General features: G+C 42.7%; 4 protein-coding genes across 23 annotated transcripts in view; all 4 read right to left on the bottom strand.

Moving 5' to 3' along the window:
- Window positions 1-24,432, bottom strand: part of LOC139581378 (protocadherin alpha-C2-like) — a 208,163-nt gene that overhangs the window by 74,323 nt on the left and 109,408 nt on the right. Inside the window, exon 1 of one of the 20 annotated variants that reach the window (XM_071411049.1) lies at window positions 11,805-14,312. The exons of 16 other annotated variants lie outside the window; for them this stretch is intronic. In XM_071411049.1, coding sequence (XP_071267150.1) covers window positions 11,805-14,270 — 2,466 coding nt within the window. In that variant the 5' untranslated portion in view covers window positions 14,271-14,312. Of the gene's footprint in view, window positions 1-168; window positions 2,686-3,966; window positions 6,473-8,232; window positions 10,723-11,804; window positions 14,313-24,432 lie in introns of those variants that run through there. 3 more of the 20 variants (XM_071411063.1, XM_071411050.1, XM_071411061.1) reach the window with 3 other exon arrangements.
- LOC139580259 (protocadherin alpha-2-like) lies at window positions 14,823-18,100 on the bottom strand. Its single transcript, XM_071408810.1, has 2 exons — window positions 15,383-18,100; window positions 14,823-14,882 (listed from the first exon to the last, which is right to left on the bottom strand). Exons 1-2 carry the CDS (start codon window positions 17,798-17,800, stop codon window positions 14,823-14,825), a joined length of 2,478 nt encoding a protein of 825 aa, XP_071264911.1. The 5' UTR covers window positions 17,801-18,100.
- Window positions 18,201-21,201, bottom strand: LOC139581375 (protocadherin alpha-8-like). The gene has a single exon (XM_071411046.1). It carries the CDS (start codon window positions 21,051-21,053, stop codon window positions 18,621-18,623), a length of 2,433 nt encoding a protein of 810 aa, XP_071267147.1. The 5' UTR covers window positions 21,054-21,201; the 3' UTR covers window positions 18,201-18,620.
- LOC139580258 (protocadherin alpha-8-like) lies at window positions 21,676-24,316 on the bottom strand. The gene is made up of 2 exons (XM_071408809.1): window positions 21,888-24,316; window positions 21,676-21,685 (listed from the first exon to the last, which is right to left on the bottom strand). The coding sequence occupies exons 1-2, from the start codon at window positions 24,314-24,316 to the stop codon at window positions 21,676-21,678; spliced, it is 2,439 nt and encodes an 812-aa protein (XP_071264910.1).

The raw sequence follows: 24,432 nt of genomic DNA, 5'->3' as shown, positions 1-24,432 counted from the left end.
TTTCCCAACTTGAACCGGCAGAAAGATGTCTATTATTTAATTGAACATGCAAATGAGATAGAGAAGAAAAGTTCAACTTCATCCAAAGACATTGAGAAACACAACAAAGCAACAAAAAAGGCTAATTAAATGATGGATTTCTGGGTTAAGTGAAACTATAGATCTTACCTCCTCTTTGTTGGGTAATGTCTGAGTCCTGTTAAACGTGTCATTTCCGTTAATACTGATCAGTTCTGCATCTGCAGGTGGATACGGAGCGGGGAAAACCACCACGTCACTCTTCAGTGTGTCTGAGCTGTAACACACGTCATACTGCTGAGTAGATTTAGAGTAAGACCAGCTTCCGTCAGGGTGTGTGGTGATCACTGGGGCGCTGTACCTTCTGAAACTGTCCTCTGTCCTGTGGCATTTTACAGCTATTAAACTGATGAGGCTCAGTAAAAATATCACTGACACTGAGGAAATAGCGATCAGCAAATACAGATTTAAATCAGAGAAGTTCTCCTCCTTTCTCGGCACATTTCTGAATTGAGTCTGGATTTCACCTGTACTTTCAACCACCACTACATCAATAGACACAGTCGCTGACAGTGAGGGTTCTCCGTTATCAGAAACCAACACGACCAACGGGTGAGTTTTCAGGTCATTGTCACTCATTCTCCTCTTAGTCCTTAGTTCCCCGGTGCTGGTTCCGATTCGGAAGAGGTTGGTTCCCTTGGGCTCAGAGATGTGATAAGAAAGCAGCGCATTGTAGCCAGAGTCGGCGTCTACAGCCCTGATCTTGGCCACAAAGTAGCCCGCTTCAGCAGAATAGGGAACGTTCTCAGTGTTAACGGAGCCGTGTTCAGAATAGGGCGCGAGAATCCCAGGACTGTTGTCATTCTCATCCAGGATAAAAACGTTCACAGTCACGTTGCTGCTGAGTGGAGGAACACCAGAGTCTGTGGTCTGAACTTTGAACTGGAATGTTTGTATCTCCTCATAGTTAAAAGACTGCAGACTGATTACATCTCCAGTATCCGAGTTTATTTTTACAGATGATGATATTGGAAGGCGTGTTTCTAATAACGAATACGTCATCTTTGCATTTTCATCTGAATCTGGGTCAAAGGCAGACATCGTATAAATGACGTCTCCTACCGGACTGTTCTCTTTCACATAAACATTCATCACGGGTTCTGAGAAGCGAGGAGCGTTGTCATTCACATCAGAAACGTGTACAGTAATAACGCTGGTGCTGGAGAGAGGCGGGGTCCCTTCATCCGTAGCTGTGATGGTGACATTATACTGAGAAGCGCTCTCTCTGTCAAGAGGCCCGTCGACCACTAACGAATAATCGTTTTTGTAGTTTGACTTTAGTTTAAAAGGAACAGACCCAACAATCTTACAGTTGGTAAGTCCGTTTTTACCTCCGTCTATATCAGTTACTGTCACCAAGGCAACCACTGTCCCTATCTCAGCATCCTCCTTGACAGGGCTCATGAGTGACGTCACGGACACCTCAGGAACATTATCATTGACATCAATAACTTCAACTAACACTTTAGAATAACCACTACGAGGTGAATGACCTTGGTCCGTAGCTTGCACACGTAGCTCATATGCTGCGTTTTGTTCATGATCCAATTTAGATTTTACAGTAATTTCGCCACTTTGTTGATCTATAGAAAACACATCAGCCGAGTTAACACTACCACGTTTGCTAAATGAATAAACAAGTTCACTATTCACACCCTGGTCTAAATCTGTAGCTTCCATCTTTAATATTTTTGTCCCTACAGATACATTTTCATTAACGCGGACCTTGTAAAGTGGTTTAGCAAATGTTGGCGTGTTATCATTGACATCTATTACGTTGACAATGATCTGTGAAGTCCCGGATCTAGGAGGTTTTCCTCCATCTACAGCGGTCAGTGTGAGCTGGATAACGGGCTGTTTCTCTCGGTCTAAAGCTTTCTGCAGCACTAACTCAGCAGACACACTCTGCTCTCCACCGCTCTGTACATCCAGGGAGAAGTGTTCATTCGGGCTCAGCTTGTAGCTATTTACCGAGTTGCTGCCCGTATCTGCGTCATTACCTATCGGTAATGGATATCTATCTCCAGGTGAAGATGATTCCGAAATGTTAAACGTGTGATTTTGTTCAAGGAAGATCGGTGCATTGTCATTTGTATCTAAGATATGCACCTCAATGCGGTGGAGAAGCATTGGATCCCTCAATATGGCCTGTATGTTTAAAGAGCACTTCACCGTAATCGGACAAAGCTCCTCTCGGTCTATCCTCTCGTTAACGTACAGAATCCCTGTTTTCAAATTCGCCTCAAAATACCTCTTACTCTGTCCTGATACAATCCTCAGACCCCTCGACTCCAGTTCGTGAACATTAAGGTTTAAATCCTTAGCGACATTCCCCACAAACGTGCCTTTGTCCACCTCCTCTGAAACGGAGTAAGAGATCTGCGCTGCAGACCAGTCAAATAAACAAAGCAACGCGACGCACTGAATCCAAACGCGTTCTCTTTGTCTTCGACGACCCATCGCTGCTTGTATAAAGCAACTAATTATTCAAGTAGAATATATTCAAATATCCATCAAGCCTACAAAATATGTAAGATAGATCCTATACTAGCCTCCTGCCCAGCCCTCTCCGTCTCACCACTATTCGAGTGTTTCTCTTCACAAAGCGGTCTGGACTAGTGACACTCGTCTCTATCTCATTCAGAGAGGAGGAGTCATATAATTTCGGCGACTACATTAATTTCTGTGGTCTATAGCGACACCATGTGCTAATGTTGTACATAGTCTATATTACTAACGTAAAATACGGGTGTATATTATCGATGTCTGTTTCTAGTAACCAGGCTGATCATTTGACTTGTTAGAATACTGAGAAACTGCAGTAGACCACATCGTGTTGGACATCTACACCCGGAATGCCTGTGCATTTGAAAGGACAACCATTCCATTCAATGCAAAACACAGGGAAAGTAGCTGAAGAAATGTCAACCTAACATAACTAAATAGATGTTCAGATAGTCATGTTTTGATAACAATGACAGAAGCCATAAAAGACACACATTGATGTACAGAGCTCAAGGAGTCAACAGTGGGATTCTGTCAAGACGGCAAATACACAATTCTCAAAAGTTAACGTCCACGTTGAATCTTTTTCATTACACCAGTGACAAGAACACTGCCTGCCCCCCCCCCCCCTCCCTCCCACTAGCAGAGAGCAATAATGGTTTCAGCACCATGGACAGCACACTGTAAGATTTCACCACTTCCTCAACGTTCACCACTTCCTCCTCAACGTTGGAAACAAATATCTACTGTTGAAAGGGATAAAGATAAAGTATGCACCGTTTAAGCTGACAATGTTAAGGGTAATTGAGTAGCCTATATTATCAATCTGTAACATGATGTATGTGTATTTCCTATACGTCGTAGAAGCTTCTGCCTATTTTCTCACAATACTATACTTACTACAATACCCTACCACAGCGTCAAAGAAAGACATTCATATGTCATAGAGCAGGGGTATTCAACTCTTACCCGGGGTCCGGAGCATGCTGCTGTTCTATTCTACCCGATAATAAATTGCACACACCTGGTGAACCCAGGTCGAAATCAGTCCCTGATTAGAGGGGAACAATGGAAAAAGGCAGTGGAACATGCTTCGAGTTTCAGAGTTGAGTTATGAGGGTCAAAGAGCACTGAACGCTTGGTGCGAATCCTTCAGCTCTGAAGTTTAGCCCGCTTTTCGAACCATGTACAGCAACACTCGTTCAGTTAGACAAGGAGGCCATGCGCACAGTGCAAAACAAAGCCAATGTGACAACTCTCGAGTAGAGGGACGTTTTTAAAGTAAGATGAACTTAGAAAACAATATTATTTGACTGCAAGTTCAAAATAGTAATACATTGATCATTCAAAAGCAAAATCGGCCCAGTTATGTACAGATCTTACCTCCTCTTTGTTGGGTAATGTCTGAGTCCTGTTAAACGTGTCATTTCCATTAATACTGATCAGTTCTGCATCTGCAGGTGGATACGGAGCGGGGAAAACCACCACGTCACTCTTCAGTGTGTCTGAGCTGAAACACACGTCATACTGCTGAGTAGATTTAGAGTAAGACCAGCTTCCGTCAGGGTGTGTGGTGATCACTGGGGCGCTGTACCTTCTGAAACTGTCCTCTGTCCTGTGGCATTTTACAGCTATTAAACTGATGAGGCTCAGTAAAAATATGATTGACACCGAGGCAATGGCGATCAGCAAATACAGGTTCAAATCGGAGAAGTTCTCCTCCTTTCTCGGCACATTTCTGAATTGAGTCTGGATTTCACCTGTACTTTCAACCACCACTACATCAATAGACACAGTCGCTGACAGTGAGGGTTCTCCGTTATCAGAAACCAACACGACCAACGGGTGAGTTTTCAGGTCATTGTCACTCATTCGCCTCTTAGTCCTTAGTTCCCCGGTGCTGGTTCCGATTCGGAAGAGGTTGGTTCCCTTGGGCTCAGAGATGTGATAAGAAAGCAGCGCATTGTAGCCAGAGTCGGCGTCTACAGCCCTGATCTTGGCCACAAAGTAGCCCGCTTCAGCAGAATAGGGAACGTTCTCAGTGTTAACGGAGCCGTGTTCAGAATAGGGCGCGAGAATCCCAGGACTGTTGTCATTCTCATCCAGGATAAAAACGTTCACAGTCAAGTTGCTGCTGAGTGGAGGAACACCAGAGTCTGTGGCCTGAACTTTAAACTGGAATGTTTGTATCTCCTCATAGTTAAAAGACTGCAGACTGATTATATCTCCAGTATCTGAGTTTATATTAACGGATGATGATATTGAAACCCTTTTATCTAATAATGCATACCTAATCTTTGAGTTTTCTTCGGAATCTCGATCAAATGCATAAATTGTATAAATGACGTCTCCTACCGGACTGTTCTCTTTCACATAAACATTCATCACGGGTTCTGAGAAGCGAGGAGCGTTGTCATTCACATCAGAAACGTGTACAGTAATAACGCTGGTGCTGGAGAGAGGCGGGGTCCCTTCATCCGTAGCCGTGATAGTGACATTGTACTGAGATTCACTCTCTCTGTCAAGAGGCCCGTCGACCACTAAAGAATAATCATTTTTATAGTTCGACTTTAGTTTAAAAGGAACAGACCCAGGAAGTTTACAGTTGGTGATGCCATTTTTACTACTATCTTTATCTGTCACTGTCACCAAGGCGACCACTGTCCCTATCTCAGCATCCTCTTTCACTGGACTCATGAGTGACGTTACTGAGATTTCTGGAGAATTGTCATTGACATCAATAACCTCAACTAATACTTTGCAGTGGGTGCTACGAGGCGGAGCGCCTTTGTCTTTAGCTTGAACACGAATCTCAAAAGCGGAGTTAATCTCGTAATCTATACTCCCCTTCACAGTAATTTCTCCAGTTTCAGAGTTAACGGTAAAAACATCGGGGGCGTTTAAACTCCCGCGACCAATAAGAGAATATTCTATTTCACTGTTAATTCCCTCATCTAAATCTGTGGCATTGAGTGCTGCAACAATAGTACCAAATCGCACGTTCTCAGTAACACGAAATTTGTAAAGCTGTTTGTTAAAAACTGGAATATTATCGTTAACGTCTTGCACATTGATAATTATAAGTAACGTCCCTGATCTAGGGGGTTTTCCTCCATCTATAGCGGTCAGTGTGAGCTGGATAACGGGCTGTTTCTCTCGGTCTAAAGCTTTCTGCAGCACTAACTCAGCAGACACACTCTGCTCTCCACCGCTCTGTACATCCAGGGAGAAGTGTTCATTCGGGCTCAGCTTGTAGCTGTTAACCGAGTTACTGCCCGTATCTGCGTCATTCGCTATTGCTAGAGGATATCGCTCACCGGGGTATGAAGATTCAGCTATGTTGAGTATATGCAATTTCTCGAGGAATGATGGAGCATTGTCATTGATGTCTAAAATAGTGACATCAATACGGTGGAGAAGCATAGGGTGGCTCAGTATGGCCTGTATGTTTAAAGAGCACTTTACCGTATTCGGACAAAGCTCCTCCCTGTCTATCCTCTCGTTTACATACAGAATCCCTGTTTTCAAATTTGCCTCAAAATACCTCTTACTCTGTCCTGATACAATCCTTAAACCCCTCGACTCCAGTTCGTGAACATTAAGGTTTAAGTCCTTAGCCAGATTCCCCACAAACGTGCCTTTGTCCACCTCCTCTGAAACGGAGTAAGAGATCTGCGCTGCAGACCAGTCAAATAAACAAAGCAACGCGACGCACTGAATCCAAACGCGTTCTCTTTGTCTTCGACGACCCATCGCTGCTTGTACAAAATGAATTAGTCCAACAGAAAATAGTGGCATATGCTTGAAAACGAAAAAATCCCTTATAGAGACCGTGAACAGCCCAGCCATTTCCGTCTCACCACCAATCGAGTGTTTCTTTTGACAAAGCTCTCGGGACTGATGATGCAAGTCTTTTTCTCATTCAGAGAGGAGGAGTCATAGAATATAAACGACTACATTAATTTCTGTGGTCTATAGCGACACCATGTGTAATGTTGTACATAGTCTATATTACTCATGTTAAATAAGAATGTATACTATTTCACGTGTTATTATCATTTCACTTGTTAGAATATCGAGACAAACTCCAGTAGACCACATCGTGTTGGATTTTCACTACCCAAAATGCCTGCGTGTTAAACGGAAAAACGTTCTATTCAATGCAAAACACAGGGAAAGTAGGTGAAGAAAAGTCAACCTAATCTAATGAAATATATATTCAGATTGTCATGTTCTGATAACAACGACAGAAGCCATACCAATCAAGGACGAGTGAAAACGCAAAAGGGACATTGATATGCAAAGCTCAAAGGGTTAACAGTGTGATAGTGTCAAGATTGCTGAAACACTTTTCTCTAACGTAAATTTCACTTTGCATCTATTGCATTACACCAGTGACAAGTATTCATCTAAAAAGAACACTGCCTCTCATCAGCAATGAGCAAGAACTGTTGCAGCACCATGGACAGCACTTAGTAAGATTTCAGCTTTGGAAACAAGTAGACACGGTTGAAATGGATAAATATACAGCACGGACCTTTAAGCTTACAATGTCAATGGCAATTGTTTCGCCTATAAGATCAAGCTGCAACATGATGCAACTGTATATTTATCCATTCGTTGTAAACCTTCCTGGCTATTTTCTCAAAATACTCTACATACACCTTTTCTGGGATGTGACATATTAAAACAATCCTGAAGCACAAAACTATTGTACAGCGTCATAGAAATCCATTCATACGTTAAAGCGCATTAAACACCAGGCGCTTCAGCTTTGAAGTTTAACTCGCTTTCAGAACCATGGACAGCAACACTCGCTCTATCAAGCCAGTAGGCCAGGGTACCCCAACTGATGGTTTTAGTTGTCCCCTCAACTTTTCAGAGATTTTCTTTTTTCTTCACATTTTCATTGTTGGACATAAAAGACTGTAACGACAGGAAATGAGCTCCAAGTGATTTTAATTGAAGAAATCTGTTCCCAAGTATTCCCACACATAAAAGAGAGACGTGACCGTATACAAATGTAAGCAAGGTTTGAAGTGATTATGTTTCAGTCAAACATTATATCTGTTTGGGCTACTTGCAGTCAATATGCAATCTACAAATTATTTGCAATCATAAATGGCTGGTTCGAGCCGTGAATACTGATTGGCTGACAGCCGTGGTAAATCAGTCCGTATACTACCACGGGTATGACAAAACATTTATATTTACTGCTCTAATTACATTGGTAACCAGTTTATAAAAGCAATACGGCACCTTGGGGGGTTGTGGTACATGGCCAATATACCACGGCTAAGGGCTGTATCCAGGCACTTAGCGTTGGGTCGTGCATAAGATCTAACCTTAGCCTTGGTATATTGGCCATATACCACACCCCCTCAGGCCTTATTGCTTAATTTTGATCCGGCCCCGATCGTCCGATCAAGAAACAAAATCGTCCAGAGGCTGAATCTAGTTGATGATCCCTGCAGTAGGCCATAGGCGGAGTGTAAAACACATCCAATGTGACTACTCTTCGGATGTCTGATTTCAAGGTAAGAGAAACTGAGAAATGCATATTATTATTTGAATGCAAGGCATTCAAAAGATGAATATAGATGCTGTACAATTTTATAGAAAATAGGCCTGTTTAGGTGTAGATCTTACCTCCTCTTTGTTGGGTAATGTCTGAGTTCTGTTAAACGTGTCATTTCCGTTAATACTGATCAGTTCTGCATCTGCAGGTGGATACGGAGCGGGGAAAACCACCACGTCACTCTTCAGTGTGTCTGAGCTGAAACACACGTCATACTGCTGAGTAGATTTAGAGTAAGACCAGCTTCCGTCAGGGTGTGTGGTGATCACTGGGGCGCTGTACCTTCTGAAACTGTCCTCTGTCCTGTGGCATTTTACTGCTATTAAACTGATGAGGCTCAGTAAAAATATCACTGACACCGAGGAAATAGCGATCAACAAATACAGGTTCAAATCAGAGAAGTTCTCCTCCTTTCTCGCCACATTTCTGAATTGAGTCTGGATTTCACCTGTACTTTCAACCACCACTACATCAATAGACACAGTCGCTGACAGTGAGGGTTCCCCGTTATCAGAAACCAACACGACCAACGGGTGAGTTTTCAGGTCATTGTCACTCATTCTCCTCTTAGTCCTTAGTTCCCCGGTGCTGGTTCCGATTCGGAAGAGGTTGGTTCCCTTGGGCTCAGAGATGTGATATGAAAGCAGCGCATTGTAGCCAGAGTCGGCGTCTACAGCCCTGATCTTGGCCACAAAGTAGCCCGCTTCAGCAGAATAGGGAACGTTCTCAGTGTTAACGGAGCCGTGTTCAGAATAGGGCGCGAGAATCCCAGGACTGTTGTCATTCTCATCCAGGATAAAAACGTTCACAGTCACGTTGCTGCTGAGTGGAGGAACACCAGAGTCTGTGGCCTGAACTTTAAACTGGAAAGTTTGTATCTCCTCATAGTTAAAAGACTGCAGACTGATTATATCTCCAGTATCTGAGTTTATATTTACAGATGATGATATTGGAACACTTTTATCTAATAATGCATATGTAATCTTTGAGTTTTCTTCGGAATCTCGATCAATAGCTGAAATCGTAAAAATGACGTCTCCTAACAGACTGTTCTCTTTCACATAAACATTAATCACGGGTTCTGAGAAGAGAGGAGCGTTGTCATTCACATCAGAAACGTGTACAGTAATAACGCTGGTGCTGGAGAGAGGCGGGGTCCCTTCATCCGTAGCCGTGATAGTGACATTGTACTGAGATTCACTCTCTCTATCAAGAGGCCCGTCGACCACTAAGGAATAATAGTTTTTATAGTTGGACTTTAATTTAAAAGGAACAGACCCAAGAAGTTTAGAGTAAGTTAGGCCATTTTTCCCTCCGTCTTTATCTATCACTGTTACCAAGGCGACCACGGTCCCTATCTCAGCATCCTCTTTCACTGGACTCATAAGTGATGTTACTGTGATTTCAGGAGCATTGTCATTGACATCAATAACTTCTACTAACACTTTACAATAACCACTGCGAGGCGAGGAGCCTTGGTCCGTTGCTTGTACACGTATTTCATATGCAGCGTTTTTCTCGTGATCCAAATTCCCTTTAACAGTAATTTCACCTGTGTCTTGATTCAGGGCGAACATATCAGCAGGATTTGTATTCCCCCGCTCAATAAATGAATACACAAGTCTACCGTTGATTCCGTCATCTAAATCAGTAGCACTGAGTGTTACCACTGTAGTCCCAAAAGGCACAACCTCAGGCACACTGGCCTTATATAACGGCTTGCTAAATGTGGGTGAATTATCATTAACATCTATGACATTCACAACAATAGGCAAGGTCCCGGATCTAGGAGGTTTTCCTCCATCTATAGCGGTCAGTGTGAGCTGGATAACGGGCTGTTTCTCTCGGTCTAAAGCTTTCTGCAGCACTAACTCAGCAGACACACTCTGCTCTCCACCGCTCTGTACATCCAGGGAGAAGTGTTCATTCGGGCTCAGCTTGTAGCTGTTAACCGAGTTACTGCCCGTATCTGCGTCATTCGCAATTGGTAAAGGATATCTCTCCCCAGGGTATGAAGATTCAGATATGTTAAACGTAGAAAACTTTTTATTAAATGATGGAGAATTGTCATTTATGTCTAAAATAGTGACCTCAATACGGTGGAGAAGCATAGGATGGCTCAATATGGCCTCTATATTTAAAGAGCACTTAACCGTATTCGGACAAAGCTCCTCTCGGTCTATTCTCTCGTTAACGAATATAATCCCTGTTTTCAAATTAGCCTGGAAATACCTCTTACTCTGTCCTGATACAATCCTCAGACCCCTCGACTCCAGTTCCTGAACATTAAGGTTTAAATCCTTAGCGAGATTCCCCACAAACGTGCCTTTGTCCACCTCCTCTGAAACGGAGTAAGAGATCTGCGCTGCAGACCAGTCAAATAAACAAAGCAACGCGACGCACTGAATCCAAACGCGTTCTCTTTGTCTTCGACGACCCATTGCTGCTTGGACAAAATGAATAAATCCAATAGTAAATAGTTACATATCCATTAAATCTAACAGAAATCCGTCAGATAGATCCTGTACACAGTCCAGCCCTCTCTGTCTCACCACCATTCGAGTGTATCTCTTCACTATAATTTCGGGACTGATGACGCTGTCGCACTTATTCAGAGAGGAGGAGTCATTGAATATCAGCGGCTACATTCATTTCTGTGGTCTATAGTGACACCATGTGTTACTGTTACACATAGTCTATATTACTCATGTACAAGAAGAATGTTTATTATTAGACTTGTTAGAATAGTGAGATAAAGTCCAGCAGACAACATCGCGCTGGATATTTTCCACACGAAAGGCCTATGTGTTTAAATGGACGACCGTCAAATGCAAAACCCAGGGAGCGTGGCAAAATAAACAATCTCATCTAATGAAATAAACATTCACGTCGTCATGTTCTGATTAGAATGACAGAAACTATAACAATCAAGGACGAGTAACGCGGAGCAAAGCCACACAAGGGACCGTGACATCTGAAAAGCTATAGGGTTAACAGTATAATACCAAGACAGCAAAACAAATTATACAAAGCAAATTAGCACGTTGCATCAGTTCCAATACATCAGTGACAAGCATCAATCTAAAAATAACAGTCCCCAAATCAGCAATAATGGTTTCAGCACCACGGAGAGCACTCGGTAAGATTTCATCGCCTGCTGAACATAGAACTTTGGAAACAAATATATACTGTTGAAATGGATAAAGATTAAGTATGCACCATTTAAACTGACAATGTTAAGGGTAATTGCGTAGCCTATATTATCAATCTGTAACACAATGTGTATATTTCCCATACGTTCCAGCCTATGTCATCAGAAAAGATACATACAATTTGCTGAGGTTTTACACCTTCACGAGGCACAACAATATTGCACAGCGACATAGAAAGCAATTCACACGTCATAGAGCATTAAATCTACAGCTCTGAAGTTTGGCGCGCTTTCAAAACCATGGCCAGCAACAATCGCTCTATCAAGCAAGGAGGCCATACGCATAATGGATAACAAAGTCAATAGGACAACTTTAGAGTGGAATGCTGTTTTTGAAGTGGAAGAAACAATATTATTTACTGCAAGGAGTTCAAATGAGTAATGCAGGTATGATGCAATAGATACATAGGCTCATTTGTGTACAGATCTTACCTCCTCTTTGTTGGGTAATGTCTGTGTTCTGTTAAACGTGTCATTTCCGTTAATACTGATCAGTTCTGCATCTGCAGGTGGATACGGAGCGGGGAAAACCACTACGTCACTCTTCAGTGTGTCTGAGCTGAAACACACGTCATACTGCTGAGTAGATTTAGAGTAAGACCAGCTTCCGTCGGGGTGTGTGTTGATCATTGGGGCGCTGTACCTTCTGAAACTGTCGTCTGTCCTGTGGCATTTTACTGCTATTAAACTGATGAGGCTCAGTAAAAATATAATTGACACCGAGGCAATGGCGATCAACAAATACAGGTTCAAATCAGAGAAGTTCTCCTCCTTTCTCGGCACATTTCTGAATTGAGTCTGGATTTCACCTGTACTTTCAACCACCACTACATCAATAGACACAGTCGCTGACAGTGAGGGTTCTCCGTTATCAGAAACCAACACGACCAACGAGTGAGTTTTCAGGTCATTGTCACTCATTCTCCTCTTAGTCCTTAGTTCCCCGGTGCTGGTTCCGATTCGGAAGAGGTTGGTTCCCTTGGGCTCAGAGATGTGATAAGAAAGCAGCGCATTGTAGCCAGAGTCGGCGTCTACAGCCCTGATCTTGGCCACAAAGTAGCCCGCTTCAGCAGAATAGGGAACGTTCTCAGCGTTAACGGAGCCGTGTTCAGAATAGGGCGCGAGAATCCCAGGACTGTTGTCATTCTCATCCAGGATAAAAACGTTCACAGTCACGTTGCTGCTGAGTGGAGGAACACCAGAGTCTGTGGCCTGAACTTTAAACTGGAAAGTTTGTATCTCCTCATAGTTAAAAGACTGCAGACTGATTATATCTCCAGTATCTGAGTTTATATTTACAGATGATGATATTGAAACCCTTTTATCTAATAATGCATACCTAATCTTTGCGTTTTCTTCGGAATCTCGATCAAAAGCTGAACTTGTAAAAATGACGTCTCCTACCGGACTGTTCTCTTTCACATAAACATTAATCACGGGTCCTGAGAAGCGAGGAGCGTTGTCATTGACATCAGAAACGTATATAGTAATATCGCTGGTGCTGGAGAGAGGCGGGGTCCCTTCATCCGTAGCCGTGATAGTGACATTGTACTGAGATTCGCTCTCTCTGTCCAGAGGCCCATCAACCACTAAAGAATAATCGTTTTTATAGTTCGACTTTAGTTTAAAAGGAACAGACCCAGTAAGTTTACAGTTGGTGATGCCATTTTTACTACTATCTTTATCTGTCACTGTCACCAAGGCGACCACTGTCCCTATCTCAGCATCCTCTTTCACTGGACTCATGAGTGACGTTACTGAGATTTTTGGAGAATTGTCATTGACATCAATAACTTCAACTAATACTTTACCGTGTGCACTACGACGAGAATGCCCTTGATCGGTCGCCTGAACTCTTATTTCGTATGAAGGACTTTCTTCATAATCCAAATGGCCTTTTATTGTAAGTTCACCCGTGTCTGAATTGATGCTAAACATAATGGATGGGTCCCAATTACCCCGTTTAAAGAAAGAGTACACTATTTTACTATTTAAGCCCTCGTCTAAATCTGTTGCAAAGAGAGTTAGTATAGCTGTCCCAAAATGTGCATTTTCATGGACACGTACTTTGTAAAGCGGCCGGGAAAAAAATGGAGAGTTATCATTGACATCTATTACGTTGACAATGATCTGTAAAGTCCCGGATCTAGGAGGTTTTCCTCCATCTACAGCGGTCAGTGTGAGCTGGATAACGGGCTGTTTCTCTCGGTCTAAAGCTTTCTGCAGCACTAACTCAGCAGACACACTCTGCTCTCCACCGCTCTGTACATCCAGGGAGAAGTGTTCATTCGGGCTCAGCTTGTAGCTGTTTACCGAGTTACTGCCCGTATCTGCGTCATTCGCTATTGGTAGCAGGTATCTCTCACCGGGAGAAGCTAATTCAGTAACATTCAAATGATGTATTTTTTCAAGAAAAGACGGAGCATTGTCGTTAATATCAGTAATATTCAGCTCAATGCGGTGGAGAAGCATTGGATGGCTCAATATGGCCTGTATGTTTAAAGAGCACTTTACCATATTCGGACAAAGCTCCTCTCTGTCTATCCTCTCGTTAACGAATAGAATCCCCGTTTTCAAATTCGCCTCAAAATACGTCTTACTCTGTCCTGATACAATCCTCAGACCCCTCGACTCCAGTTCGTGAACATTAAGGTTTAAATCCTTAGCGAGATTCCCCACAAACGTGCCTTTGTCCACCTCCTCTGAAACGGAGTAAGAGATCTGCGCTGCAGACCAGTCAAATAAACAAAGCAACGCGACGCACTGAATCCAAACGCGTTCTCTTTGTCTTCGACGACCCATCGCTGCTTGTACAAAATGAATTAGTCCAACAGAAAATAGTGGCATATGCTTGAAAACGAAAAAATCCCTTATAGAGACCGTGAACAGCCCAGCCATTTCCGTCTCACCACCAATCGAGTGTTTCTTTTGACAAAGCTCTCGGGACTGATGACGCAAGTCTTTTTCTCATTCAGAGAGGAGGAGTCATATAATATAAGCGACTACATTAATTTCTGTGGTCTATAGCGACACCATGTGTAATGTTGTACATAGTCTATATTACTCATGTTAAATAAGAATGTATACTATTTCACGTGTTATTATCATTTCACTTGTTAGAATACTAGGATAAACTCCAGTATCGTGTTGGACATTCACTACCCGAAATGCCTGTGTATTAAAAGGACACGCGTTCTAGTCATGGCAAAACACAGGGAAAGTAGGTGAAGGAAAGTCAACCTAACATAATGAAATATGTGTTCAGATAGTAATGTTTTGATAACAATGACAGAAGCCATAACAAAGGCACACATTGATGTACAGAGCTCAAGAGGTAAACATTGTGATATTGTCAAGATTGCTGAAATATTTTTCTCTAACGTAAATGACCACTTTGCATCTATTCCATTACACCAGTGACAAGAATCCATCCAAAAAAGAACAATGCCCCTAATTAGCAAAGAGCAAGAACGGTTGCTGCACCATGGACAGCACTTGGTAATACTTTACCTTAGGGAAGAAATATACACTTTGAAATGGATAAATATACAGCACGGACCTTTAGGCTGACAACGTCAATAGTAATCGTGTAGCTGTATGATTAAGCTGCAACATGATGTAACTGTATATTTCCAAAACATTGTATGTACACTGCCTATTTTCTCAAAATACCCTACATACAATGTGTAATGTGATTTGACAGATTTCACATTCAGATTACACATTCCTGAAGCGCAACACTATTGTACAGCGCCATAGAAGTCAAATCATATGTTATAGATCATTAATAGGAATCCTCAGCTCTGAAGTATAGCATGCTTTCAGAACCACGGACAGCAAAACTCGCTCAATGAAGAAAGAAGGCCAGACGCACAGTGCAAAACAAAACCAATATATGGACGGATTTTTTCAAGGTAAGAGTAACTTATAAAACAATATTATTTGCCTGCAAGGAGATCAGTGGAGTAATTCAGATATAATTCAACAGAAAAATAGTCAATAGATCTTACCTCCTCTTTGTTGGGTAATGTCTGAGTCCTGTTAAACGTGTCATTTCCATTAATACTGATCAGTTCTGCATCTGCAGGTGGATACGGAGCGGGGAAAACCACTACGTCACTCTTCAGTGTGTCTGAACTGTAACACACGTCATACTGCTGAGTAGATTTAGAGTAAGACCAGCTTCCGTCAGGGTGTGTGGTGATCACTGGGGCGCTGTACCTTCTGAAACTGTCCTCTGTCCTGTGGCATTTTACAGCTATTAAACTGATGAGGCTCAGTAAAAATATCACTGACACCGAGGAAATAGCGATCAACAAATACAGGTTCAAATCAGAGAAGTTCTCCTCCTTTCTCGGCACATTTCTGAATTGAGTCTGGATTTCACCTGTACTTTCAACCACCACTACATCAATAGACACAGTCGCTGACAGTGAGGGTTCCCCGTTATCAGAAACCAACACGACCAACGGGTGAGTTTTCAGGTCATTGTCACTCATTCTCCTCTTAGTCCTTAGTTCCCCGGTGCTGGTTCCGATTCGGAATAGGTTGGTTCCCTTGGGCTCAGAGATGTGATAAGAAAGCAGCGCATTGTAGCCAGAGTCGGCGTCTACAGCCCTGATCTTGGCCACAAAGTAGCCCGCTTCAGCAGAATAGGGAACGTTCTCAGCGTTAACGGAGCCGTGTTCAGAATAGGGAGCGAGAATCCCAGGACTGTTGTCATTCTCATCCAGGATAAAAACGTTCACAGTCACGTTGCTGCTGAGTGGAGGAACACCAGAGTCTGTGGCCTGAACTTTAAACTGGAAAGTTTGTATCTCCTCATAGTTAAAAGACTGCAGACTGATTATATCTCCAGTATCCGAGTTTATATTTACAGATGATGATATTGGAACACTTGTATTTAATAATGAATACGTCATCTTTGCATTTTCATCTGAATCTGGGTCAAAAGCAGACATCGTATAAATGACGTCTCCTACCGGACTGTTCTCTTTCACATAAACATTAATCACGGGTTCTGAGAAGCGAGGAGCGTTGTCATTTACATCAGAAACGTGTACAGTAATAACGCTGGTGCTGGAGAGAGGCGGGGTCCCTTCATCCGTAGCTGTGATGGTGACATTATACTGAGAAGCGCTCTCTCTGTCAAGAGGCCCATCAACCACTAATGTATAATAGTTTTTGTAGTTCGATTTCAGTTTGAATGGAACAGACCCAATAAGCTTACAATTGGTGAGGCCGTTTTTACCTCCATCTTTATCAGTTACTGTCACCAAGGCAACCACTGTCCCTATCTCAGCATCCTCGTTGACTGGGATGATGAGGGACGTCACTGATATTTCAGGGACATTGTCATTGACATCAATAACTTCTACTAACACTTTGCAATACGTTTTCCGTGAGGAGTGCCCTCGGTCCATCGCCTCAGCCCGAATTTCATAGGCGGCAGTTACCTCATGGTCCATAGTTTTCTTAACAGTAATTATACCTGTATCTGAATTTATAGCAAATGTATCGGAGTGGCTTAAACTACCTCGACCTATTAGTGAGTACATAATCTCGCTATTTACGCCCTCGTCAAGATCCGTCGCGGTGAGAGTTATTATTGCTGTACCAGATGAAACGTTTTCAGGAACACTAACCTTATAAAGCGGTTTGCTAAATGAAGGTGCATTATCATTAACGTCTTCCACATTTACTGTGATCAGTAATGTCCCGGATCTTGGAGGTTTTCCTCCATCTATAGCGGTCAGTGTGAGCTGGATAACGGGCTGTTTCTCTCGGTCTAAAGCTTTCTGCAGCACTAACTCAGCAGACGCACTCTGCTCTCCACCGCTCTGTACATCCAGGGAGAAGTGTTCATTCGGGCTCAGCTTGTAGCTGTTTACCGAGTTACTGCCCGTATCTGCGTCATTCGCTATCGGTAGTGGATATCGCTCACCAGGAAAGGCCGCCTCGGTGATATTAAGTATATGTATTATTTCGAGGAAAGATGGAGCATTATCATTTATGTCTAAAATATCAATTTCAACCCGGTGGAGCTGGGTAGGATGGCTCAATATAGCTTCTATATTTAAGGAGCACTTCACCGTATTTGGACAAAGCTCCTCTCTGTCTATTCTCTCCTCAACGAACATAATTCCTGTCTTCAAATTAGCCTCGAAATAGCTCTTACTATGTCCTGATACAATCCTTAGACCCCTCGACTCCAGTTCCTGAACATTAAGGTTTAAATCCTTAGCGAGATTCCCCACAAACGTGCCTTTGTCCACCTCCTCTGAAACGGAGTAAGAAATCTGCGCTGCAGACCAGTCAAATAAACAAAGCAACGCGACGCACTGAATCCAAACGCGTTCTCTTTGTCTTCGACGACCCATCGCTGCTTGGGCAAAACAACTGAATCCAAGTAATGGTTTTGTACCCATGAAAACTCTCGAATATTCCGTTATATGCCAGAGATCCTGTATAGCCCAGCCCTCTCCGTCTCACCACCATTCGAGAGTTTCTCTTCACAATACGCTCGAGACTGGTGGCTGACGCAGTTCTTTTTTTTTTGAGAGAGAGAGAATTAGAGTCTTAGGATATTAATGACTTCTCTATCTGTGGTCTATAGCGACACCATGTGTTACTATTTATTTGTTTCGTTTCATTTTATATACCATAGTATGACTTATTGCGATAGTAACCACATATTAAAAGATAACTGAGAGAAACCAGCGAGCAACGTTGACTCAAATGTTAATCAATCCCTTCATGCATCAAACAGTTCATTTCGAATACACGTACTCATGATAAGTAGTACCGATGTGGGAACAAACAATGGGGAACACTTAAAATGAGTATTGCTAGTCGTACACAGTGGCGGAGTTGAAAGTGGACATGATCAAAGCTTTCGAGCAGTCAAGAAACCAAATAAAGTATTATCGACTTAAAAGAAACGGAATCACAAAATATACAAATGGATTGTTAGATTAAAAATACACAAATAACTTGAATGAATGCATTGCACTTTCAACAACGAAAAGCACGTATCAAAATAGGCCTCTGCCCCTGAAAACCATTTCAGCAACTTTGACAGATTCCGGAATTTCACAGCAATGTCGAAACAACAATTCGTCTGACGTCATGCCAATATATAATACATGTTTTCAAACGATATATTACAACACAGCTACTACCATATAAACTAACTGACCTCATGATACCATATAAGCTTTTGACAAATGTCTGTCATTTTGACAACTGCTACAATACGGAACTTTCTTGCGTTTTGAGACAAAAAATAAAAAAATTGTCCATAGATCTTACCTCCTCTTTGTTGGGTAATGTCTGAGTCCTGTTAAACGTGTCATTTCCGTTAATACTGATCAGTTCTGCATCTGCAGGTGGATACGGAGCGGGGAAAACCACCACGTCACTCTTCAGTGTGTCTGAGCTGAAACACACGTCATACTGCTGAGTAGATTTAGAGTAAGACCAGCTTCCGTCAGGGTGTGTGGTGATCACTGGGGCGCTGTACCTTCTGAAACTGTCCTCTGTCCTGTGGCATTTTACAGCTATTAAACTGATGAGGCTCAGTAAAAATATCACTGACACCAAGGCAATGGCGATCAACAAATACAGGTTCAAATCAGAGAAGTTCTCCTCCTTTCTCGGCACATTTTTGAATTGAGTCTGGATTTCACCTGTACTTTCAACCACCACTACATCAATAGACACAGTCGCTGACAGTGAGGGTTCTCCGTTATCAGAAACCAACACGACCAACGAGTGAGTTTTCAGGTCATTGTCACTCATTCTCCTCTTAGTCCTTAGTTCGCCGGTGCTGGTTCCGATTCGGAAGAGGTTGGTTCCCTTGGGCTCAGAGATGTGATAAGAAAGCAGCGCATTGTAGCCAGAGTCGGCGTCTACAGCCCTGATCTTGGCCACAAAGTAGCCCGCTTCAGCAGAATAGGGAACGTTCTCAGCGTTAACGGAGCCGTGTTCAGAATAGGGCGCGAGAATCCCAGGACTGTTGTCATTCTCATCCAGGATAAAAACGTTCACAGTCACGTTGCTGCTGAGTGGAGGAACACCAGAGTCTGTGGCCTGAACTTTAAACTGGAAAGTTTGTATCTCCTCATAGTTAAAAGACTGCAGACTGATTATATCTCCAGTATCCGAGTTTATATTTACAGATGATGATATTGAAACCCTTTTATCTAATAATGAATACGTCATCTTTGTATTTTCATCTGAATCTGGGTCAAAAGCAGACGTCGTAAAAATGACGTCTCCTACCGGACTGTTCTCTTTCACATAAACATTAATCATGGGTTCTGAGAAGAGAGGAGCGTTGTCATTCACATCAGAAACCTGCACAGTAATAACGCTGGTGCTGGAGAGAGGCGGAGTCCCTTCATCCGTAGCTGTGATGGTGACATTGTACTGAGAAGCACTCTCCCTGTCAAGAGGCCCGTCGACCACTAAGGAATAATAGTTTTTGTAGTTCGATCTCAACTTAAAAGGAACAGACCCAACAAGCTTACAGTTGGTGAGGCCGTTTTTCCCCCCATCTTTATCAGTTACTGTCACCAAGGCGAGCACGGTCCCTATCTCAGCGTCCTCTTTGACTGGGCTCATGAGTGACGTCACCAATATTTCAGGGACATTGTCATTGACATCAATAACTTCAACTAACACTTTACCGTGTGCACTACGGGGGGAGGAGCCTTGGTCTGTCGCCTGCACTCGAATTTCATATGCAGGACTTCCCTCATAATCCAAATTTCCCCTGACCATAATTTCACCTGTTTCTGAATTTATATCAAATAAAACAAACGGGTTCAAGTTCGCGCGTTTGATAAAGGAATATTCAATCTTACCGTTAAACCCTTCATCTAAATCTGTGGCAATAAGTTTTATTACTACAGTTCCAAACGGAGCATTTTCATTTACTCGGACCTTATACAGCGGTTTGCTAAAAGTGGGAGAATTATCATTTGCATCAATCACATTGACAATGATCTGTAAAGTCCCGGATCTTGGAGGTTTTCCTCCGTCTATAGCGGTCAGTGTGAGCTGAATAACGGGCTGTTTCTCTCGGTCTAAAGCTTTCTGCAGCACTAACTCAGCAGACACACTCTGCTCTCCACCGCTCTGTACATCCAGGGAGAAGTGTTCATTCGGGCTCAGCTTGTAGCTGTTAACCGAGTTACTGCCCGTATCTGAATCAACTGCGAGCGGAAGCAAATATCGTTCGCCCTTTGATGATGACTCAGATATATTAAATGTGTGCAATGTTTCATCAAAGGCCGGCGCATTGTCATTGATGTCTAAAATATTCACCTGTATTCGGTGGAGAAGCATAGGATGGCTCAATATGGCCTCTATGTTTAAAGAGCACTTAACCGTATTCGGACAAAGCTCCTCTCTGTCAATTCTCTCGTTAACATACAGATTCCCCGTTTTCAAATTAGCCTCAAAATACATCTTGCCATGTCCGGATACAATCCTCAGACCCCTCGACTCCAGTTCCTGAACATTAAGGTTTAAATCCTTAGCCAGATTCCCCACAAAAGTGCCTTTGTCCACCTCCTCTGAAACGGAGTAAGAGATCTGCGCTGCAGACCAGTCAAATAAACAAAGCAACGCGACGCACTGAATCCAAACGCGTTCTCTTTGTCTTCGACGACCCATTGCTGCTTGTATAAAACAAATTATATCAGAATTAAAGTCACATAGGGCGTATCCATTAAAACCACAAAAATCCGTTATGATAGAGATCCACACAACCCAGCCATCCGTCTCACGATCATTCGAGTGTTTCTCATGACAATGCGCTCGGGACAGGCGTCGATTGTATTTTATTCAGAGGAGGAGTCTTGGATTATCAGTGACTTCTCTCCGATCTGTGGTCTACAGCGCCACCATGTGTTGCTTTTTGATTGTTTTTATTGATATCACTGACTTTTGTGATGGTAGTCAGGAAATGCCAAATATGACTGTATATTAATCAGTGACCAATGTCTCAAATCTGAAACCATCACGTGATTTCGTCCAATTTGAATACACGTGCTCCTGATAAGAACTGCATAATGTGAAGTGAAAAACATGTAAGGATTAAATTACTGTACTTAGTCAGGTAGAAACAGTGTTGATAAAGGTTTGTAAAAAGGTTTGTAAAAAGGACAGCTGTTAGGGAGTCAATAAACTCATTTGATTGTCAATATAGGAAACTGACAGATGTCGTTTTCAAGGGGGAGAGAAGTAGAGAGATAAAAAATATAATTTAAATCAATTTTTTACAACACTAGAAGAGTCACATTCCACTGTCAATACATAATAGCAAAAATACAAATAGTCCTTTACCACCCAAAACAGAAGAACAATGAACGTTTCAGCACCATGGACAGTGACCTCCCGTTCACGGAAAGGTTATTGTGCACATTGACCTAGCTATTTATGCTAATATATATATATAATTTTATGACATCAAACACTAAATTGACCATGAAAACACATGTATCATACCTATGAATGAAACATATATAAATATTAGTGCAGTCTATTACTCTTACCTCCTCTTTGTTGGGTAATGTCTGAGTCCTGTTAAACGTGTCATTTCCGTTAATACTGATCAGTTCTGCATCTGCAGGTGGATACGGAGCGGGGAAAACCACTACGTCACTCTTCAGTGTGTCTGAGCTGAAACTCACGTCATACTGCTGAGTAGATTTAGAGTAAGACCTGCTTCCGTCAGGGTGTGTGGTGATCACTGGGGCGCTGTACCTTCTGAAACTGTCCTCTGTCCTGTGGCATTTTACAGCTATTAAACTGATGAGGCTCAGTAAAAATATCACTGACACCGAGGCAATGGCGATCAGCAAATACAGGTTCAAATCAGAGAAGTTCTCTTCCTTTCTCGGCACATTTCTGAATTGAGTCTGGATTTCACCTGTACTTTCAACCACCACTACATCAATAGACACAGTCGCTGACAGTGAGGGTTCCCCGTTATCAGAAACCAACACGACCAACGGGTGAGTTTTCAGGTCATTGTCACTCATTCTCCTCTTAGTCCTTAGTTCCCCGGTGCTGGTTCCGATTCGGAAGAGGTTGGTTCCCTTGGGCTCAGAGATGTGATAAGAAAGCAGCGCATTGTAGCCAGAGTCGGCGTCTACAGCCCTGATCTTGGCCACAAAGTAGCCCGCTTCAGCAGAATAGGGAACGTTCTCAGTGTTAACGGAGCCGTGTTCAGAATAGGGCGCGAGAATCCCAGGACTGTTGTCATTCTCATCCAGGATAAAAACGTTCACAGTCACGTTGCTGCTGAGTGGAGGAACACCAGAGTCTGTGGCCTGAACTTTGAACTGGAAAGTTTGTATCTCCTCATAGTTAAAAGACTGCAGACTGATTATATCTCCAGTATCTGAGTTGATATGAACCATTGTAGACAGCGGTGCTGATTTGCCGTTTCTCTCTAATAATGAGTAGGTCACTTGGCCATTTTCATTGACGTCAGAATCAAGTGCAGACACGGTTTTAATGACATCTCCTACCGGACTGTTCTCTTTCACATAAACATTAATCACGGGTTCTGAGAAGCGAGGAGCGTTGTCATTCACATCAGAAACGTGTACAGTAATAACGCTGGTGCTGGAGAGAGGCGGGGTCCCTTCATCCGTAGCTGTGATGGTGACATTATACTGAGAAGCACTCTCCCTGTCAAGAGGCCCGTCGACCACTAACGAATAATAGTTTTTATAGTTTGTCTCCAGTTTAAATGGGACTGTATTCACAATATCACAATTCACTATTCCATTTTTGCCATCATCTTTATCGAGGACTGACACTAGAGCGATGGCAGTGCCCATCTTGGCGTCCTCCTTCACTGTGTCTAAGAGTGACGTCACAGTGAGCTCAGGGGCATTGTCATTCATATCCATAACCTCTATCAATAATTTAGAGTGAGACGTCATGGGGGGTTGTGCCCCATCATGAGCTTGTATACGGAGCTCAAAAGCATTGTCTTTCTCGAAGTCAATATTTCCTTTTACTGTTATCACTCCAGTCCGTTGATTCATTTGAAACATGTTCAACACATAATCTTGGTCTTTTTGTCTTAGGGAGTAAACGATTTCACCATGTGTTCCTTCGTCTGCGTCTGTCGCATTCAGAGTTATTACTGTCGTGCCAATTGGAATGTTTTCAAAAACACGAGTCTTATACAAATAACTGCTAAAAACTGGAGCATTATCATTGATGTCCAAAACATTAACTACAATCTCTGATGTGGCCGACCTCGGTGGGTTGCCACCATCAATGACGGTCAGTGTGAGCTTTATAACAGACTGTTTCTCTCGGTCTAACGCTTTCTGCAGCACTAACTCAGCAGACACACTTTCTCCTCCCTTATGCACCGCTAAAGAAAAATAATCATTTGTGCTCAGCTTATATGTGCCCAATGCATTTTTACCACTATCGACATCTGAGGCTTCAGACAGTGGGAACCTCGCCCCTGGTAAAGTGTTTTCTGTAAGATCTAAGACCTGTGACTTCGTACTAAACGACGGAGCATTATCATTAACATCTAAAATAGTGATTTCTAGACGGTAAAGCTTCAACGGACTGTTTATAACGGCCTCTACACTGACGGTACATTTCGGAGCCTTCACACAGAGCTCCTCTCTGTCTATTCTCTCATTCACATAGAGAACACCAGTTTTTAGATTTACCTCGAAATACTTTCTCTTGGACCCGGTGACAATCTGAAACATACGCGACTCCAGATCGAGAACATTGAGGTTTAGATCCTTAGCGATATTTCCCACAGAAGTCCCCGGGTTGACCTCCTCTGAGACGGAGTAGGAGAGCTGCCCAGACACCGCTTCCCGGGAACACTCCAGCAGCACAAGCACTATATACGTCACAACAGAGCTCCTTCTGTTCGGTAAAAACATCATTCCATCGAACGTCAGCAACGCATAGATCCGAAAAGATTAGTATCCTTGAAAAAATCTTAGCATAGAAAATATATATATCAAATCCAGCTGAATTTCTAAGCGGTAAACACCGG

The sequence above is a fragment of the Salvelinus alpinus genome, chromosome 7 (genome assembly GCF_045679555.1).
Source record: "Salvelinus alpinus chromosome 7, SLU_Salpinus.1, whole genome shotgun sequence".
In the NCBI taxonomy this organism is placed as follows: Eukaryota; Metazoa; Chordata; class Actinopteri; order Salmoniformes; family Salmonidae; genus Salvelinus; species Salvelinus alpinus.
The sequence above is the reverse complement of the archived record's forward strand: the minus strand, read 5'-3'. Positions and strand labels throughout refer to the sequence as shown.

Excerpts from the sequence above, each read along its gene's own strand:
- LOC139580259 (XM_071408810.1), bottom strand. The coding sequence starts at position 17,800 with ATGGGTACAAAACCATTACTTGGATTCAGTTGTTTTGCCCAAGCAGCG. Across the intron at positions 14,883-15,382 it reads CATTACCCAACAAAGAGGAG|GTAAAGTATTACCAAGTGCT; the intron begins GTAAGATCTATT and ends TTCTTCCCTAAG.
- LOC139581375 (XM_071411046.1), bottom strand. The coding sequence starts at position 21,053 with ATGGGTCGTCGAAGACAAAGAGAACGCGTTTGGATTCAGTGCGTCGCG.
- LOC139580258 (XM_071408809.1), bottom strand. The coding sequence starts at position 24,316 with ATGTTTTTACCGAACAGAAGGAGCTCTGTTGTGACGTATATAGTGCTT.